The following is a 16168-nucleotide window of genomic DNA, read 5'->3' as shown; positions in this document are numbered from 1 at the left end:
AATTAAATGTTTTCCATTTTTTTATTATTTGGATTCAAACACTTTTTTTTATCATGCACGACAAGACAGTTATTATTTAAGTGGAAGGGATTTAGGCATTGTGTGTTTCTTTTTTTTCGGTTACAATGGTGTGCACACATTGAGTTATTATTTAACTCATCGAAGCAACTAGATCACATAATGAGTTTTCAGTTATATTTTAACTGTTAGCGACTTAGGCATGGGTTGTTTATTTAATAATCGATGCGGATGCACGGCGAGTTATTTCTTAACTCGACACGCAATGTATTGTTATTTACGATTCCTTTTTTTCCCTTGCAGCTACAGTGCGAATAGCAGCGAATCTTCAGGGTCTAGTCTTTTCAAACCATCGGAGTTATCGTCTTCCCCACATTTTACGGCCAGTTCTTTCTTCTCCGTCGACCAAGAAGAACTCTCCCTCCTCTCTCGCCGCCTCTGCCCCGGAGATCGCCGGCGCCGCCGGGATTGATTCCCACTGATTTTCTTCCACAAGTCGGCCACAGGTAAATGTGATATCCCCCGATTTTTATCCGTTGTGTTATGGATGCTGGTTTCGTTTCCCCATCCCAAATCGACCGCAATCTAGGGATTCTTCCTAATGTATCGTCGCTCCCTTTAGGAAGGGTGAAGAGGATTCGGTTCGCCGATTCGCAAACCGCGTGTGAAGTTGTGTTCCACAGGCCATGGTCAGCGGCGCAACTTCTTCATCAATGGCTGGAGATGAAGCAACACATAGGAAGCCAAAAAGGAAGCGGCGGGCTAAGTCGGCCGATGAAGACGCATCAGGCGATGAGGTTAGTACAAAACTCAGTCAATCTTTTGCTACCTTTTTTTCCAGTGACTATTTTGGGCATATGTTAATTGATACAAATTTACTCATGTTGGGGATCCATACCGCAACAGGGGAGAGCAGGGTGTGCGTAGTTTGCGTGCACAAATCCATCATACGCGATTATAAGTTATTTCTTTTTACTCTTCTTTGTGTCACAATTTCGGATACCCTAGGTGTATCTATCTACAGCGCTCTGCAATTGACTTACCTTTAATTTGATCAGTCAAGCGCATGGGTATGTGTTGTTATTTTTCAGTCAAATTAGCGATATCCTTTATGCATCAATAGCTTCTTTTTTTTTTTACTATAATGTGTTATGCAGTATATTTCGGTTTTCGTTTGATTCCCACGACCCACCCACGGGCTCGTGCCGACTAGAATGAGGATTGGTCCATCTTTTTGGTTGCAAATATACGATTCTTTTGTTTTCAGTTCTGTCTCGCATGTATGCGAGTAATATACTATATTCACAATTTTTCCTTTTCAGTATACATAACAATAGGCAAATTGATTTATGTGTTTGTCATATGCCGTTTAATTTTTATTTTCATACATGTCAGTGTTATGCACACCATCTTGTGTGTATTCTTTTTTTTCTTTTTTTTGCAAACACTTCATAACACTGCCATTTATAGCCTCGTCTTTCCAGTGAACATATCAGATAAAAAATCACATCCTTTTATTTTTATTTCTAGTGTCGGCATTGATATACTAGCACCATTTTTTTTGGATTTTTATTATTCATGCTTAATTTCAATAGGTCTATATTTTTGTTTGCAGCCACCCGAATCAAAGGGGCCCAACCTGACATGTTGCAGCGCCACGTTAGCGTCGGAGGCTTGTCGTGTGCTGTCCAATACACACCACGAGAAATTGGGGGAAATCGGGCTAGACGCCGTGGCTTGCATGACACTTGAAAGTCTCAAGAAGACCAACCCCGACACAATGTGTCCTTCCATTGATGGTGAACGGAAGATTCAGATCACCCCTCGCACCGTGAAGCTTGTGATGGGGACCCCATTAGGCGGACATGATATTGTAATCCCACCTAACAAGGTTGTGCGAAGCGTGCACGACAGGATCACACAAGAATTGGGAATTGCACGGAATGGTCGGATCTCAGCTAAAATGCTGATTGAAGTGATCAAGAACCAGAAAGACAACCCCTCGGCAGTTCGTTTCTTAGTCATGGTTCTTATGTCCAAGCTCCTACTCCCAACAACCGACTTTTACATACCCAAGAGTGATGTATGGGTTGCCGCTGACCTCGATCGGGTCGCTGCCATCGATTGGTCGAAGGCAGTGTTCCAAGCACTGAGCGATACCATCAGATGTTGGCGACAAAAGCCCACATCGTCAATCACATCTTGTGTTGTATTTTTGGTGGTAAGCTATTCCGTTAATTTCATCTATTTTACTTCTGTTTCTAACAATTTTATTCATTTTATGCATACAAACCTAGGTTTATACTTCCGTCATGAATTTTTTTTATTCTCCATCATGATACTTCTTTTTGTACAGGTTCGGTTCTGTATCTTGACAACATCCTCGACGTCCGAATCAGGTGGGTTGAGGTCATCAATGTCCGATGGTGGAGATGGGCGTGGAGTTGACATGTACCCAAAATCTTCAGCGAACATCGTGTCATCTGCTTCCATCGAGGGCGACAGCAGGAATGGGTCTGGGGAAGGCGGTGGTGGCTCCGACACACGAAACTCTTCGGGGGAGTTCACATACCTCCTCACGGTGCTCCGACGTGGTATTAACGGACGGAGCTGGAACATGTTCTTCGGAATTAGTCGCTTTGGCGGTAGATGTTTGGGCAATCTCATCCATGGGATGAGTTGGGTCTGTGTTGGGCACTTGTGCAGAAGCCGTGATAGTCAAGTTTATAAAAGGGAATGCAAACCTTGCAAACAGAAATCACGGGATCTGATCCGTGCTAATCCAGGGAGTAATCGAAGATATTTTCTAGCGGATTAGTTAGCTTGTACGTACGTACAATCCCGAGATTCGTGGCTACGCATTATCACACAAATTAGCGAACCCCTAATTATATTATAGTTAAAAAAACATCCATCGAATCATGCAGGGTACAAATCAACAAAGTTATTTTTTAACTCAATAACCTATACACCAAATCCACGTCACAACCGTGTATAAGTCAAATATTAACTCCATCACCATACCATCCTTTTAAAAGTAAAACTCTTATCTAACATTAACTAAAAATAAGTAAAAATTTAACTCTTCGCGAACGGAATCATAACCCACCTCCAAATGTACATAAGTTAATTATTAACTTCACACTGGGTTGTTTGCTCGATGGTGGGATTTTCCCACCGTGAGTCGCGTCACGTTTCTTCCTGGCGCGCAGCGGCTGTGAGTAGCGCTAGGTAGCGCTACCGTGTGTGTGTCTATATATATATATATATATATACACACACACACACATGTGTAATATATGTATATATGTAATATATGTATATATGTATATATATATATACATACATATATGTATATATGTATATATGTATATATGTATATATGTATATATATATACATATATGTATATATGTATATATGTATATATATATGTATATATGTATATATATATGTATATATGTATATATATATATATATATATGTATATATATATGTATATATGTATATATATACTCTGTTCGTGTGTCCATGTACCACTAGTCTTGTGTTTAGTTTCTTTTTTTTTAACAAATCGTACGGGACAGTGAAAGGTTTTATATTGATAGTAATCATGCACGTAATAACCACTGTGAATTAAACCATCCATATTGCACTTGCAATGCAAGTTTCCCATGTAATAATGAACACGTATTCACATTTAAAATTCAAAAACCATTATAAAAAACATAAATCATTAACTGATACTATATTGAAATGTAGTCTCGATATACAAATAAATAAATCATACGCCGTCTCCCCCCCCCCCCCCTTCCCCGGTCGCCTTCTCCTCCTCCCCCTGCCCCAGGCCCCAGCTGTTGCCGCCTCGTGGCGAACGCGCGGGTAGGCGTGCTCGCTGCCCCATCCTCCTTCCCCGCATCGTCGCCTCGTCCTCCCTCCGCCCTGTCGTCCCCGCCGGCCGCCGCCACCGCCTCCCAGCGCGGCCTCTGGCGCCGCCTGGCCAGCCCTCCCCTGCGCTCCCCTCTCCCTCTCTCTCCAGGTGTTAAATATGTTATTCGAATTTTAGGCATACAATATATTTGGATAAGTTTTCTAGTACGAGTCTTTCCCCGGGTTCTCTGTTGTTCTGTCAGTAGCAAAATTTCCGGTATTTTTTGCAGCGTGCACATATCCAAATATCAGGAGTCAAGCTTTGCATTGTAGCTATTCTGTTCAAGTGAATTCAATTTCACGTTCAAAAGTGCTACATTCACCCGAGGTTGTGTGCCATGAGATTTTCAGATGTTGCTACGCACACACAATTTTGTGTATATGAGGTTTGTACGGAGTTCAAGATACTTTGTTTTATGCACCCAGGCGTTTCAAGTGGTTCCCAACTCCCCCTTTCGTTTTCCACGTGCACGCTTTTCAAACTGCTAAACGGTGCATTTTTACAAAAAGTTTCTATACGAAAGTTGCTTAAATAAACCATATTGATTCATTTTTTTAAAAAAAATAGCTAATACTTAATTAATCACACGCTAATGGACCGCTCCATTTTCCTTGCGGGAGGGATTAGTTTCCATCCTCCTAAAACGAACACAGCCCTGGAGTTCTGATAAATTTACTCTTTACTACCTTAGAGCATCCCCAGGAGATCCTTCATCCGGTCCTCCATCCGATATATGGTGTACGCGAGATGAAAATGGACCTCCAGCAGATACGGCATCCAGTCCGCCAAATATGGACGATGCGCCAAAGCGAGCAGATTTCGGCCAAATATAGCGATTCTCTCTCCTCACGCCATATCTCAATGCCCACATCTCCTGCCCACATTCGGACTTCCGTCGCGACCTCGCCTCCGTCGTCGCCGTTGCTGGCCGCAAGTTGCTGATGCCAAGTCGTCGCAAGCCGCAAGCTGCCGCCGCCTCTTACCAGCCTGTCGACCGCCTGCGCTGCTCGCCGTGGAGTGTGGAGAGGAGGGTGTAGGCATGGAGAGGGAGAGTACCAAATCTAGAAGGAGCCGTGCGGCCGCCGCCTGCCGCCGTTGCCTCGCGCGTTGTCGTCGCCTCCTGCCGTCGCCGTTGGTGGGGGCGAGGACGGAGCGAAGAGGAAGGGCGGCGCGAGATGCAAGACGGCGGGGGCGAGGTCGCGAGGAGCCAAGGAAGCGAGGACGACAGGCCAGCGGTGGTTGGTGGCGCACTCTAGATGCGCCGCTCCGCCGCCGGCGCCTCTGGATGGCGATGCGCCGCTCCCGGCCTCCCTCCCGATCTGTCTGACTTCTCTCTCTGCACTCTCTTCTCTAGGGTTAGCAGCTTGGGTTGGGCCTGCTGGGGACTTGGGGAGGGATTATGGACTATTGATTGGATGGGCCTTTTTAACTTCAGAAATTCCGAGAAATTTTCCGGAATGTTTCCGACCGATTCCGAGTTCTGACGGAAACTGCGATTATCATATTCGATTCCGTTTCCGAGAAATTCCAAAAAATTTCCGACCGGCTGATTCCGTTTCCGAAAATAGGTCCGGAATCCGGAAAAATTCCGTACCGTTTTCACCCCTAGTAAAGAAGAGGAAATAGGAAATAGGAAATAGGAATAGAGTGAAAGGAAAAGAGTAGTAGTAGTAGTAGAGAAGAGGAAATAGGAAATAGGAATAGGGTAAAAGGAAATAGGAAATAGGAATATTTTTTGCTGTGTTTTTATGTTCATTTCATTTTATGGATGATGGTACGAATATATAAAAAAATGTTTCCCTCAATTCAAATATATCAATTAAAAAACTATCCATTAAAAATATATCCGTTAAAATTTACTCGTTTCAAAATATTTTCGCGATAAATAACACCGTTAAAATTAAGTTAGTTGGAAATATACCCTTAAAATACAAATGTAAAGTTAGTTGGAAAGATATTCCTAAAATATAGGATGATGAGATATGGATGATGTAATATGAATGATCTGTTGGAGTTGGAAGGGATATCTTTTTTGGATGATACTCCATATGGACATTTGGAGGACCAAATATAGATGAGCGGCTGAGGATGCTCTTATGTTCTGAAGGCGGTGGTCTCTGAATCCGGCAGAAGTATGCGCATGACGTCATTAGCAGTCTACTTGTACAACCCAAGAACATTGTCTTGTCACTTGTGCAACATCAGATCCTTGAGAAGCAAAGAAGCTCACCCTCAACAAAATAACCTCAAATTTCAAGCAAATGCCGCAAATTTCACTTCATAATCAACTCAGTAATTTCCAATCTGAAGAGTAATTGACATTGACAGTGCAATCAATGACGGGCCTGTTAGCAACCCATATTGAATACAGCTCTTTGTTTGGTGGAGAACATAAGAAGAAGAAAAGAGAGATAAGTTCTATAAGGGTTCTAGAACTACAGGGGGTGGAGGTAGAAGTTGAGTTTGAGAAGGAATTGACAAGCAACCCATTGTAGTACTACAATCACGATTTTCACGTGCGTTGGTTCCGCCCGTCTAGAACCCAGCGTCTGCGAAAGTCACGATTTTTTCGTGCGGGAGAGGCACCCGCACGTGTGGGCGCTTAAGCCACCCACACGGGAAAATAAAAAATCAAAACAAAAAAAACCGTCGCCGCCGCCGCCACTGCCATCGTCATCGCCCGCTTCCCACGCCAGATCCGCCGCCCGCTCCCGTCGCCGACCGAATACACCCTTCCCCTCCGCTGGATCTGCAAGGGGAGGGAGGGGAGGGGAGGGAGTGGCCGCACGCCGTCATCGTCACCCGCCGCTGACGCTGTCGCCTCCGCCTGCGCCCACCACCGGATCCGCCGCCCTCATCCCTCCCCTCCGCCGGATCTGCTAGGGGAGGGAGGGAAGGGGAGGGGAGCCAAAGGGAGAGGGAGGGAGGGGCCACTCGCCACCATCGTCGACCGCCGCCGGATCCACCGCCCCCATGCCTCCCCTCCGCCGGATCTGCAAGGGGAGGGAGGGGCCGCGCGCCGCCGTCGTCGCCCGCTATCGCCCGATTACGCCCACCACCGGATCCGCCGCCCCCATCCCTCCCCTCCGCCGGATCTGCAAGTGGAGGGGAACAGAAGGGAGAGGGACGGAGGGGCCGCTCGCCACCGTCGTCCACTGCCGTCCCCATGCCTCTTCTCCGCCAGATGTGCGAGGGGAAGGAGGGGCCGCGCGCCTTCGTCGTCGCCCGTCGCCATGCTGTCGCCTCCGCCTGCGCCCGCCGGATCCGCCGCCCCCATGCCTCCCATCCGCCGGATCTGCAAGGGGAGGGAGGGGAGCTGAAGGGAGAGGGAGGGAGGGGCCGCCGCGCGCTATCGCCCGGCACCGCCGCTGTCGCTGCTGTGAGGAGAGGAGAGGCCGGGAGGAGAGAAGGAGTGGGAGAGTTAAGGAGTGGGGATGAGGATTATTTTTGCGTGCGGGGCGAGTAAAGAGGCCCGCACGGCATTTTCGTGAGCAGTTGAGTAAAGTGGCCCGCACGGGATAATGTGTTTTCCCGTGCGGGCGACAGCCTGTTGCCAGTCCCCCGATTATCCCATGTGGTGACAATTATGGCCAGCCTAGAAACAAACAGGTCTAGCGTCCAGGAAAATATTTCATGTAGTAGTGTTGGCCTCTAGGTCGCCGCCGCCGCCACCGCCGCCGCCGTCGTCGGTTCTTCTGTTGATCAATGCCCCTCGATGGTTGCTGCAGCTTTCGTTTTGTATTCTCTTGATCCAAGCCTCCACGGGGCATGGGGGAATTTATACAAGACTCGGTGCTGTTGTTGCACTTCTCCCATCACATACACCCAATGAAGCCATGCTACTCTACTCATTCAATTTCAATCTTAAAAAAATAGTAATTAAGAATGTATTAGTACATGAGGATATTGTAGGCTGCGATAAACACATATAGTACACGGATTGGATAAGTTAAAACACTATTCGAAGGTATGAGCGGTGCTCGGGGTTAACTACTTAGCTATGGGAGGGACGGACCGGGTATTGCTTGGGGTATGAAGCGTGATGTAGTTCCAATTGAAAACTAATACCCTTCTTCTAGCATAGTACATCATTCAATAGAATACTTAACAATGAGCCTAGATGGTATCAAGCATTGTGAAAGACTAGATGATGCCCCAGCGCTTTGCTGTGGGATATATGTTAGATATTGGAGAAATGATGGAATGATTTGGATTGAAATATTATAAAATGATTTGAGAATGATGATTTAACATGTGTATGATTAGTTTTAGAATGAAATAAATTGTAGGCATAATTATTATATTCTTGCATGTTAAGCTTTGTGTGCTTAATAGGTTGATGTGGCACGCTTGCATGTAGGTTTTAGGAGTGATAATAAATACTATGCTTGCATGTTGAGCTTTTGGTGTTTAGTGGGCATTAGCTTTATTGAAAGAAGTGATTTGAATAAACAATAGCAAAATAAATGAATCACACCTTATAATCTTCATGGACTATGTACATTGTTGATACCATTACATATCGTGTTTTGTTAATTTGCTTCCAGAGTATATATACTATATCTAAAAGATAGTGGTGGAGGTGACCAATGACATGTGGGTCATGATGTCTGATTACATATCGTGTTTTGTTAATTTGCTTCTAGAGTATATATACTATATCTAAAAGATAGTGGTGGAGGTGACCAATGACATGTGGGTCATGATATCAGAGTACTTAGCTATTTTTTTCCTTACTTGTGTAGAGTAGTTATGTAGTCTGTAACTCGATTGATTAATCTTGTTTCAACCAAGTACTTCCTCCGTTTCATATTATAAGATTTTCTAGTATTGTCCACATTCATATATGTTAATGAATCTAGACATATATACATGTTTAGATTCATTAACATCTATATAAATATTGGCAATGTTAGAAAGTCTTATAATATGAAACGGATGAAGTAGAAACTAATATTTTTTTAACAAGGACATTACTGCTGTCACACACAGGTATTTAGCTAGCGTTGCATATAAAACATAGTTTACAATGATAGTCCCAAAAATTTTGCAGGTTTGCCTTATGGAGGGCAGTCGGGTGTCGTTACTCATTCTAGTTGCAGCACAGTGTGAGATCGTTTTGTATTCGAACTAGCATGTTTTTTTCCTATTCGATCTAATCTATGTTTGGAACACATGAATTTCTCGTAGAATTTATGGAAACTTTCATTTTAAATAATCCTACTGGACATAACTAATAAGAAATTTTCAACGATCTGATGATGCCATCGTAGTACTAGGCAGAGTAGTTATCATTGATAGGTCACAGGAGTGCTCAATATTTCGACTCTAATATGTTAGACTACCGTTGACAAGATGTAGAGATCAACCGAATGAAGCAGCCATTAAAAAAAGGGAATATGTAAAGCGATTTAAAAGCCTAGGCTTACACTACAATGGAAAAAAAAACATCTCTAAATTCAACTTTCAAGATTCAAATTTGGTCGCGGTTAATAAACCAACAACCAGATAATGAGATCCACAGCAAAACCAAGACAAGTTCGTCAAAGGAGTATAAGTTTGGATTCACTCAACATAGAGCCTTGCCCTTGCTATGGTATATTGTTGATGTGCAAGTGAGCTGCACATTCTCTCAACATCTGGCATAGAAACCACCTTTGCGCAACTACAAATTGCCACTGCCTTTGTATCCTTCACCTAGCTGAAAAGGATATGAAAATAATAGGTTAATCCCCTTCCATAAGATGTTTCTAGTCCACTCCAACTCGGTTTGCACTAAGAATTACCTGGTTTTGACACCATACTTCCCTTAACTCTGTTCTTCGCAAGGGATGCAGACCATCTTGGCGGATGGGGATATAGACTAGTTCCAATAGCTTCATCTTGGATTGTGCGAAAGAAAAGAAGCCAATCCACATCTTGACTATCGAACGAACAAACTGGAGTACCATTTACAGAAGCAATTCCAAGTGGAACCAGGCTTTTGTAAGATGTTTCTTGAGCAAGATATTTCAAAACCTACACAGTTCAAACGATTTTTCAGTCAGTGATGAAGAAGGGTATAAAACACCTTATGTTTTAGTTTAGTAGTGGATAAACTGTCAGTATATCACACATATTACCAAGCTGTCTAGTCAATATCATTCAAACTTTTCAGAAAAAAATTAACCTGTGCTGCCCACTTAGGTAAGGTCATCAAGACTTCAAAAGTGGAAGCTCCAGAAGCCACGGACATTGAAGTCAACGGCTCAGCTGAAGATGGCCCATCCTCGCTAACCGAGACAACACGAACTAACTGGCGGCTCTCAATAAGTTCTTTTTTAATATGCTTCTCCAAAAGCTACATAATGCCATGAAACAACATATGACATTGCAAATATCAAACTGAAGACTAAAAAATGCTCCATAATTACAAAAACAATACCTTATCATCAAAACAGGTCTGTGGACTGCCAGAAAGAAGCAGTGACACATGGGAAGAACTAGATGTTGTGATATCACAACATATTGTAACCATCCCGTCCAACAGAGTTGAATCAACATGAAGAGGAGGAGCAGCGCTGCAAAGAGAAATGTTGTGAGCAGAAACAAGCTAAAAATTTTATAGTAATCGTGCAAGCAACCATGCATAACTGCAAATAAGAATAAGAAGCATAACTTTATAAAAGTTAAAATATGATTACAAAAGGATACAGGTTAAATACTCTACGGCACTTTAGTTTACATTTTACAAGACACACCAATAAAAGCATTTATAATTTATGTTACCATTAAGTTTTGTCTTTAGTCTATAGGAAATGTTACCTCAGTTAACCTTTAAATTATACTAGCAGCAAAATACAAGTTAGCTCACTGAGACAACATCAGTTTGAGCTTTAAATATTTCTGTGGCATAGAAAATTATGATATGATTACTGAAGCAAGGACACAGGCACAAACATAACACACACATGAGCAATAGTATTTAAGATACAACAGGTTGTGAGATATTGAATATGTATTATATAGCAGCGGAAGATACCTGACTCTATCCTGGAGTTTGCACCATCGAAACTGAAAAAAGGAGAGAAGAAAATCAAACATTAACAAGGCCCTACCAACAATTTTACTACTTGCATAATTTTTCTTGTCCAATTTAATAGAAAAAAATGGACAGAGAATATGAAAAGTATGTGCCATATTATCTTGTTCCTAAATTCATGGTACATAAAATTTACATACAATGGTACTAGCAAAATACCATTGTATTGCAAAAATCAACAAATATACAAGTTCCAATTTTAAAATTTGTATATATTTCATGAAAAAACAAATACATTTGCAATCCTACATCAATCAAAAAATAAATCCACAAATCAGAAGATCCTACCAAACAAAATAGGAGGTGGTGGGAAGGCACACCCACCAGTCACCACCACCACTACTAAGTTTTTCGATGTGGGTATGCTGCATAGTCTAAAATGAATATTTACAACTCAGAAAGTGAGACTCCAACTAAACTACATCGAGCTTCATTCCATCACCATACAAGTATGGACTTTAGAACCTAGCCCCGGCCCACCAGCTTGTATAAGGTGCTTAGCAATACTGGCCGGTGGCCACTAGCATGTTACTTATGATGCAGCAGTATTTCTGATTTGTAAGTTAGCATCATGTACTTCATTACTCCAATAACCTAGCACTTCTACAAAATAGGTCTTTGGGGTAATACTCTATTTAGAACTCAGCACTAATTAATTAGACATAGAAAATAAAAGGCAGCAACACATGGTAACTAGAAGAGGATTTGACACATACTTCAATATTGAGAAGAGCATTCAAACCATCCTCTAGTGAGTTCAATAGAGATGAATCCTGTAAAAGAGATGGAAGTACAATCATTGATTTGGAATAAGAAAAATGCCATATTTTAGAAGAAAAATATAGGCATGATCGCTTAAACTTACAAGGGTGCAATGTGCTCCACAAATAAGAAGCTTCAAGTTCACATCTTCATCATATATCTTTATGTCTGGAAAATATTCCGAGGTATCTTCTTCCTCGGCTATTTCGTTTCCAGGAGGGGTGATATATATCCTTGGAGCATCCCCAAGTAGATGAGGCCCAAGCATAAGACGTTGCACCTCATTATTTCTTACACAATACAGTTGAAAAGTAGCATATGCAACCTGAAATGCATCCCATGCATGGCTACAGGAGCTACAAACAGGAATACACAATTATTGGATAAAGAAACAAAACTTAATGGCTTACAATATATTCAACAAATGCAAGACGGATATGATACCTCTGAACAACTGACATCAAGGAATGGCGAAAATGAGATGCTGCATACGATGATAATGAATATCTCCAATACATTATATATGAAATACCCTAGCAATGAAAGAGTGTGAAAATTGCAAATCTGAAATTAGAAATAAGATTCCGAAGTATAATAGCACATTAGGAATTGTATTTTGGGTGGGGGGGGGGAAAGCTTAGTAAAACTACCCAAAAAAAATGTAAATTAGTAATCAGAATGTGGAAAAATGGACAGTGATTGCAGACATTAAAAGCATGTAATTATATAAAATTTCCATCAATAGAACCACACTATGCCAATCAAAACAAGTTATAACACATGCAGTTTAGTAGTAATTGTTTTATGGAAACTAATCTCTATAATACTCCACAAGAAAATGATTTTTTAACCAATAAATAGGGACATTTGGATATCGCATCGCAACAAGCAGATACCCACCTGTGGCAAAAGGAGATTTGCAGCAATAAGCAATCTACAAGCTCAAACGTAAATAAGAAACAGCTAATTGAAAATATCATAAAACAGACTACCTTCGATTGAAGAGATTGAGCAATCTTTTCTCCACTTGGAACTTCCAAATAAACCTGTATTATAGCTTAAAAGGTAATATGAGTAGCTACAAGGAAGAAGACTAAGGAAAAATTGGAAAAAAAAAACTTTCACTAAACTAAACAGGAAAATAGGCAGAGAGGAAGGTTAAAAAGAAATTTAATTGTTAGTAGCTACAAGTCAGACAAATATATCTGGAATATATAAACAAGGTTACAAGAGTTAAAAAAAACAAAAACCAAAATATGTAATTTTAAAGGGCCAATTAGTTAATCTCTAAATTGGCCCTTAAAACACAATCAACCTCAATAACAAAGGGAGCCTGGATGCATGCATTTATGAACTATTCCCTCTGCATAACTATATCGGCCGTGTATTTTTCTCGCATTAAACCAAGAAACCCAATGAGATAGCCTAAATGCCCATATTTATGGCTCCATAAGAGTATTGATGCAATTGTTGCCTGGCTCTAATCCCAGCTGCATGCATGCATGAATTAATCGTATTATCGATCACTCAATTAAAAGATCAATACCGTATGCTAAGAGCAGTGATAACTACATTAGCAAGCACTCTAGCACCCAAATTATACAAATTGGCAAACTTCATCAGCAAACACTAATAACTAAAATGGATCAGTAAACCAAACATGTAAAGAAGCATATTGGCTATATAGACTGCAGCGCTAAAAGAAGCATAGTCCAGGTGCTATTGGGAGCTGAAGCACCAAGCAGCCAAACATCAGTGCTCTAAAAATCGGTGCTAGGCGCCTATTAGCCGCCTGGGATTAGGCATTACATTGTGTACTAGACGGCTAGCCATCCTTAGGTGCTCTTGTGCGATCTAATTTAGTGTTGTACTGTCTAATTTTTATGTAATATGCTTGCTAATTTCCTAGGCGCCAGCCCTGCAGACACTCTAGGGCTATTGTATTGTCTAACATTTGCTAGTTTAAGTTAGACATGATAAAATGTATAGTACATAGAAAATCAGCAGAGTTTAGTGCATACAATGGTAGGAAAAGGCGGACGAATGAGTGAACTAAGTATCTGTGGATCAGATACATCAGCATCGCGCCAGACAAGTGTACCAATTTCTTCTTCGTTGTCAAGCTGCTGACCCCGGAGGTACATGAAGCGGGGTTGCAAAGCACGTTGTGCCTCCAGAAATTCATCAACTGTAGGGTTAATCAGCGTGTGCACCTGCATGCCCAGCTTTCCAAGTTCAGAACTGACAAACAAAATATATGTACTTAAGAGCAAGTTTAATAGTAGATCTAACTACTAGATATAAGCTAATCAAAAAGTAGCATTAGGGCTCACATGTGTAACAGATTAGTTATAAGGTTGTCTCTAATTTTCTTCTCTCTCTTTTTCTCATTTATATAATTAATGCATTTATCGTAGACAGGGGTGGAGCTATCAAAAATATCATTGAGGTCACTCTTCACATACCATGGTGCAAATGCCAATTCTAAGAGTAATTTATTAGTTCCAAGCATATTTAATAATATAATTAGCAAAAATAATTGGTGTCATCAGTAACCATACACTGGATCCGCCCCTGATCTTAGAGCATGTGTATAGCTAACTTTTTATACACAAGAGCTTAACACTTTTTATTCTCCAGGTTATCTCTCCTCCACATAGGTTTATACTAGATGGATTATAGCCTACAATTAAACTTGCTCCTTAACAAAAATAAACAGCAAAAGGATACTTACCTCCAACCTCCCGGACGAGATCAACTCCGGGAATGGGTACGATGGCCGCTGCTGCTGGGACCCAGGCACCGGACAAGGTGGCGCCCGCTGCTTGCCTACCTTCCCACACAGCACTGCAAGCACCGTGCACTTCACCCTTGAGCCGCTAGGGAAATGAGGCATGGTTGAAAACCTGCAAGGGTTTGCACCCATAGCAACAGCAGATCGATCAGACCTCCACAATAGTTCTCCACCCGAAACCAACAAGGAACACAAAAGGAACCGAGCAAATCAAACGAATACCCCAGATCGGATCGAGCAGCGAAAATGGGATCGAGCAGAGAAAATCGGATCGAGCGGATCTAAGCTAACAGGAGACCAAAACCGACTGCCACAACTCGGAATCGGGACTCCTGAGCCGCTAGGACGCCGGTGGAAGCGCTCGATCCATTTGGTGGTGGCGGCGGCGGAGGAGGAGGAAAGGGTGGAGCTGGGATATGGGGGCGAGAATGCAACGGAACCCTAGGTTTCCTCTCGGTCTCGGATCATTTAATAGAGCCAAAAATGAAGGGGAAAACGCCGATTAATCCCCAGAAGCGAAGCAAAAAAGGCAAAATCGTAACGGCAAAAAAAAAAAAAATCGATTGGCCGGGAGGGACGAACCGCTCGAGGCACTGGAGATCGAACGATGCACGGAAACGTGATTTTCCCCAATTCCTCACATTTGCTACGGCTGCTGCTGGCCTGCTGATGCTGATGCTGATGACGACGACGATGATTCATAGCTTGCGGAGAGAAAAACAAAAAACATGTCGGATTAAATTAGCTTTCTCGCAGCAGGATTTGGAAGGAGAATTGGAGAGAAAAATTAAAACCGAATTTGTTCTGTGCTTTTCTGGGCGCATACCTCGATCAGCTTTGATTATCTGCTGCTGCGGCTGCTACTGCTTTTGGGTTTTTTCGGCCGCATCCATTTCGATCGGATCGGATGCGTCGCAGGCCCGGGTGTTGTTGTGTTTGGCTCATGGCATTGGCTCCGGAGGAGGGATTTTGGGAGGAATCGGGATCGCACGGCAGGTCTCCGGGCGGGAGACGTGCGAGCGGAGGCGCCATGTTGGATTGCTTCGAGGGGTGATGGTGCGTCCAGTACTCCAGTTCCTGCATGTTCGTCCGGCTCTTGATATTTCGATGACAAGAGTGCGAATGAACAAATGCGAGCGGAAGGGAGATGGGGATGGTTGATGCGCGGGCGGTCGCGCACCAGCTCGATCAGTTTCCCCCTCTAGTCTTTTCCCTCTCTCTCTATAAGTATATTGATACGTATATACACGTACACATACAAACTTTATACTTCCTCCGTTTCACAATGTAAGTCATTCTAGCATTTCCCACTTCATATTAATATGTTTAGATTCATTAACATCAATATGAATATGTGAAATGCTAGAATGACTTGTATTATGAAACAAAGGAAGTATTTTACTAGAAAAGATACTAGTGCGTTGCAACAGGTGAAGATTATTTTAATCTTGTTATTGTCATACAGTTTAATTGCTGTGAAATTTATTGTAGAAATTCGCCTGGATATATATATATATATATATATATATATATATATATATATATATATATATATATATATATATATATATATATATATATATA

At 42.1% G+C, this 16168-nt stretch overlaps 2 protein-coding genes across 5 annotated transcripts; one reads left to right on the top strand and one right to left on the bottom strand.

Moving 5' to 3' along the window:
* The first annotated feature begins 381 nt into the window (after positions 1-381).
* LOC4345379 (uncharacterized) lies at positions 382-2906 on the top strand. Of its 2 annotated transcripts, none has more exons than XM_066303648.1 (4): positions 382-524; positions 645-815; positions 1634-2239; positions 2375-2906. In XM_066303648.1, exons 2-4 carry the CDS (start codon positions 705-707, stop codon positions 2834-2836), a joined length of 1179 nt encoding a protein of 392 aa, XP_066159745.1. In that variant the 5' UTR covers positions 382-524; positions 645-704; the 3' UTR covers positions 2837-2906. The 2 variants fall into 2 exon arrangements, with proteins under 2 accessions (XP_066159745.1, XP_015649268.1); XM_015793782.3 differs by having other exon boundaries at positions 641-815.
* Positions 2907-9383: 6477 nt separating this feature from the next.
* On the bottom strand, positions 9384-15712 carry LOC4345378 (AT-rich interactive domain-containing protein 4). 3 transcript variants are annotated; one of them, XM_015792932.3, is made up of 13 exons: positions 15411-15712; positions 15167-15288; positions 14525-14696; positions 13812-14003; positions 12783-12836; positions 12235-12323; positions 11894-12146; positions 11745-11801; positions 10969-11000; positions 10372-10507; positions 10117-10287; positions 9734-9965; positions 9384-9648 (listed from the first exon to the last, which is right to left on the bottom strand). In XM_015792932.3, the coding sequence occupies exons 3-13, from the start codon at positions 14684-14686 to the stop codon at positions 9641-9643; spliced, it is 1386 nt and encodes a 461-aa protein (XP_015648418.1). In that variant the 5' UTR covers positions 14687-14696; positions 15167-15288; positions 15411-15712; the 3' UTR covers positions 9384-9640. The 3 variants fall into 3 exon arrangements, with proteins under 3 accessions (XP_015648418.1, XP_015648417.1, XP_015648419.1); XM_015792931.3 differs by having other exon boundaries at positions 15226-15288; positions 15411-15656; XM_015792933.3 differs by lacking the exons at positions 15167-15288; positions 15411-15712 and adding an exon at positions 14807-15027.
* Positions 15713-16168: the final 456 nt, after the last annotated feature.

The sequence above is a fragment of the Oryza sativa genome, chromosome 8, assembly GCF_034140825.1.
Source record: "Oryza sativa Japonica Group chromosome 8, ASM3414082v1".
NCBI lineage: Eukaryota > Viridiplantae > Streptophyta > Magnoliopsida > Poales > Poaceae > Oryza > Oryza sativa.
The sequence above is the reverse complement of the archived record's forward strand: the minus strand, read 5'-3'. Positions and strand labels throughout refer to the sequence as shown.